At 50.0% G+C, this 4,036-nt stretch overlaps 1 protein-coding gene across 1 annotated transcript in view; it reads right to left on the reverse strand.

Moving 5' to 3' along the window:
* Nucleotides 1-459: 459 nt before the first annotated feature.
* The window catches only part of EIF2AK4 (eukaryotic translation initiation factor 2 alpha kinase 4), a 162,543-nt gene continuing 158,966 nt past the window's right edge, over nt 460-4,036 (reverse strand). Inside the window, exon 40 of the mRNA XM_060175102.1 lies at nt 460-943. Coding sequence (XP_060031085.1) covers nt 904-943 — 40 coding nt within the window. The 3' untranslated portion in view covers nt 460-903. The remainder of the gene's footprint in view (nt 944-4,036) is intronic.

A 4,036-nucleotide genomic window follows, 5' to 3' on the forward strand; every position in this document is an offset into this window, starting at 1 on the left:
GCACAGAGAGTAGCTGGCTGGCTGCCCATAATGCACCCAGTGGTGCACTGTTCTTCCTCAGGCTGGATCAATAGAGCCTGCAAGAGGCTGGCAGCTCTGCGGGTTCAAAGTCATCTTGACCCATTGAGACTTGGCCTTGCCAAAGGGCACTTCTTCCTGCCACTGCCCTCCCCACCCCTCCAGGCTCCAGGGAAGGCTGAGCCCACATTACAGGGGTAGAGAGTTGTTTGGTCCTTCATCTGCGTCTCAGCTTAGGGCTTGAGCAGGACACCCAGTGAGTATATGCCTCCCCCATATACTCACACCCCCACTGATCATTCAAACAGAGCCCTCCTATGGCTGGTCCAAATCTGAGGACTTCAAGTCCCCACCTTGCCACTCCCAACCCAGCAGCTGGAGCCAGGGTGAGTAGCCCCTACGAGGCGCCCCAAGGCCTCTCATGTTCCCTGGGAGGGAGGGGTATCTCAAAGCCAGCTGCAGCTGGGGAAACCACACACCACAGAAGCAGGTGCAAGGACCAGTGGGGTGGGGAGGGGAGAGGGCTGGGGGAAGGGGGAAGGCAAACAGGGATTAACCATTTCACAGGGTGGTTCAGTAAATAGAGTGCTAGACTCTCAAGCATAAGGTTCTGAGTTTGATTCCTGGCAGCTCATGAGCTAGAGTGATGCTCTGGGGACAGGGCCCACACCTGCTCTCCAGCTTGTTTTGCACAAACTCACACCAGACTAATGTGTCATTCCTGTTACCTTGATCCCTGATGCAGTTCACTGATGTGATGAAAGTTCAAATGAGAGCATTGAGGCCACACAAAGCCCACCTGAGTCTTCACATGAGACTTCTAATGACATCTCTAAAAACAGGACCCAAGGGTCTGGTGGTGACTTACCTGGTAGAATACACACATCACCATGCACAAGGACTGGGTTCAAATTCAGGCCCCCACCTGCAAGGGAAATGTTTCATGAACACTGGAGCCATGCTGCTGCAGATGCCTCTTCTCTCTCTCCCACTATCTATCTGTCTTTCATCCTCTATCCAAAAAAAAAAAAGTTGCTAGGACTGTAGGTGCCAAGCTCCAGCAACAACCCTATTGGCAAAAATAAAAGTTTTTATTAATAATAATAACATGTGTATGGCACCAGGGTCTCATGCATGCATGCTTCTACCTATCCAGGACTGACTTCTTTTCTTTTAATTTTATTCTAATGAGAGAGCTACAGGAAGACACAGAGACAGAGAGAGAGAGACCAGAGAGACCAGAGCACTGCTCAGGTCTAACTTATGGTGGTGCTCTGAATTAAAGCTGGGACCTCAGAGCCTCAGGTATGAGAATCTCTTTGAGGGCTGCCTTTTTCATTCTTTTTCCCTTTTAAATAAAATAGATAGGAGAAAGAGAGCCGCATAACAGCTCTATTTCACCATCACTGGAGATCCCCCTGTGGTTCTTTCAGGTGGTGTCAGAATTCCCAACCAGAACCACATACCTATCAAGGCATGTGCTCCACTTAAGTGAGCTATCTCTGGATCCATCACATTATTATTTTGTTTTGTTTTTTTCTACTGGGGTTATCACTGAGGCTTTGTAATGATGACACTATTTCCAACAAACTTTTTTCTTCATTTTTCTTTTTTGTTAGAGATTGAGTTAGGGAGAGATAGGGAGAGACAGAGAGGAGAGACATCTGTGACACTGCTCCATAAAGTTTCCCTTCTGCCAGTAGGAACCTGGGTTTGTACCTAGATCACTATGCTTGATTACATATGCACTCTATCAGCTGTGCCACTGACCAGCCCCTTGGGTCCTGTTCTTAGAGACACACTGGAAGTCCCAGATGAAGTCTAGTGAAGATTTGGGCCCCATGTCACCCCACCACTGAAAATTTCATTTGGGCTTTCATTTGCCTCAGTGAACAGCAACAGGGATTAGGGTGAGGGGAACATAGGACCCACCCCAACACATACATATAGACACACCCTGGCTGCTGGGAGATTGTCTACAGTGAGCTGGGGAGCAGGTGTGGGTCCTCTGTCCCCAGAGCTTTTGGAAGAACAATTTGTTCTTCAGGGGCTTCATGGGAGTGGCAGGAGAGTGACAGACACCAACCCAGCCCTGGTGACCCACTGCAGCTGCTTCCTGTTGTCAGAGGGCTCCTCCACTGAGGCCTGTGCTCCTTGGCTCCCTCAGACCTTGCTTGGCTTACCACGCCACCCCCACACCCCTATCAATTCCATATGGGGATGGAGGCCTGGTCCAGGGGGAGGGCTCAGAGGCTGGAAGTATCTCCAGAGTCGAGAGTCACACTGTGGCTAGGCTATGCATGCGCATTCCTGCTTGGCCAGCCCACCATCTTTACAGAACCACTTCTGCCTATCCTCTGGGCCCCCTCTGCCTGTCCCCAGTCCTGTTCCTGCCCCCCCCCAAAAAAAAAAAAAAACAACAACTCAGCCATGTAAGGCCCCAACCTCACATCACTTTGTTCTGTGGTTTGACATTTCATCTGGGTTTGCTCTTTTCTCCTCTTTGAGACTTAAGGAGAATTTGGGTCCCTAACCACTAGGTTCCTAACTACTGAGGCTCCTGTGAATACAAGATAATTTACAGGCTGAGCTCAAGAGCCAACCCTTGAAAAAACTATTATTGTAAAATATTTTATTTATAGGGCAGGGTCAGATAGCATAATGGTTAATGCAAAGAGACTCTCATCCAAAGTCCCTTGTTCAAACCCCACCACCACCACCAACACCATAAGCCAGAGCTGAGCAGTGCTTTGGTAACAAAAAAAAGGGGGGAAGGGGATTGGGTACAGGTGGTGGTGTAGCTGGTTGAGTGTACCAGTTATAAGGTGCAAGGACCTGGGTTTGAGACCACCCCCCAACTCTACCCGCAGGGGGAAAGCTTTGCAAGTGGTGAAGCTGTGCTGTAGGTGTCACTTTCTCTCCCTTTCAATTTCTGGCTGTCTCTATTCAATAAATAAATATAATTAAAAATATATTTTATTTATTATTTATTGCATAGAGACAGGGAGAAATTGTGAGAGAAGTGAGAGAAAGAAAGGGAGAGAAAGAGAGGCACCAGCAGTACTGCTTTGCCACTTGTAGGTGGGGGCCAGAAGGATTGAAACTGGGTCCTTGCATACTGTAACATGTGCACTCAACCAAATGTACACCATTTGACCCCCAAAAGATCTATTTTATTGGTAACATAAGAGAGTAAGAGCCAGAGGACCACTTTGGCACATGCAGTGCCAGGATCAAACTGGTAGTCTCAACCATGGACATTCAAAGCTATACCAGTTACACCATCCTCTTAGCTGGGCCCTGTCCTTAGGCACGCCCCTCACAAAGTATTTAGGTTTCCCTCTTGGTTCTTGCCTGACTTTAGCTACCCCAACTGGACTGGTTCCCCTTCTGAGATTTTCAGTCTGGGTGTCACTTTGCCTAATTGTAGGAAGGTGACCAAGGTCTTGCTCCTCTTCAGCAAGCTTCCACCTGTGTCTCTGAGTATGTCTGTGTGAATGTTTGGAGGGGCTACTTCCTGACCTGCCAAAGACACCCCCAGTGTGAAGGTGGCATGTGGGTAACAAGGGGCAGAGGAAGGGCACCTATAAAGCTGCTCCCTTGGCCAGCTCCAGGGCACTGCACACAGACCACTCCTTTCCCTGCACCCCACTAATGGGGCCTGGATCCTTCACCCTGGGGGCTCTGAGAGGGGCTGCTGGGTGGGGAGCTGTACTGGGGCTCTCAGCCAGCACTCTTCCCCCCATTGTGAAATGGCCTTGGATGGGAGCCAAGCAGGAAGCCTCCTCCAAAGGCCACTAATCCCCAGCCTGGCGCCTGGGGTATAAGGATGCCCACTCCCCCCTCCACCTTCCCTCCCAGAGAGGGTTGAGGCAGAACTAGGGCCCACCTGCTAGAAGGCAGTCTGCTCTGCCCTTGCTACCTAATGGGAGGTAAAATGAAGGTGATAGGGGGGTGGTGGGGAGGACAAAACTGCCCTCTTATCCCCTGTCCCTTGCCCAGCATTCAGAGGAGCCTG

This window comes from Erinaceus europaeus, chromosome 16 (assembly GCF_950295315.1).
Source record: "Erinaceus europaeus chromosome 16, mEriEur2.1, whole genome shotgun sequence".
Taxonomy (NCBI): Eukaryota; Metazoa; Chordata; class Mammalia; order Eulipotyphla; family Erinaceidae; genus Erinaceus; species Erinaceus europaeus.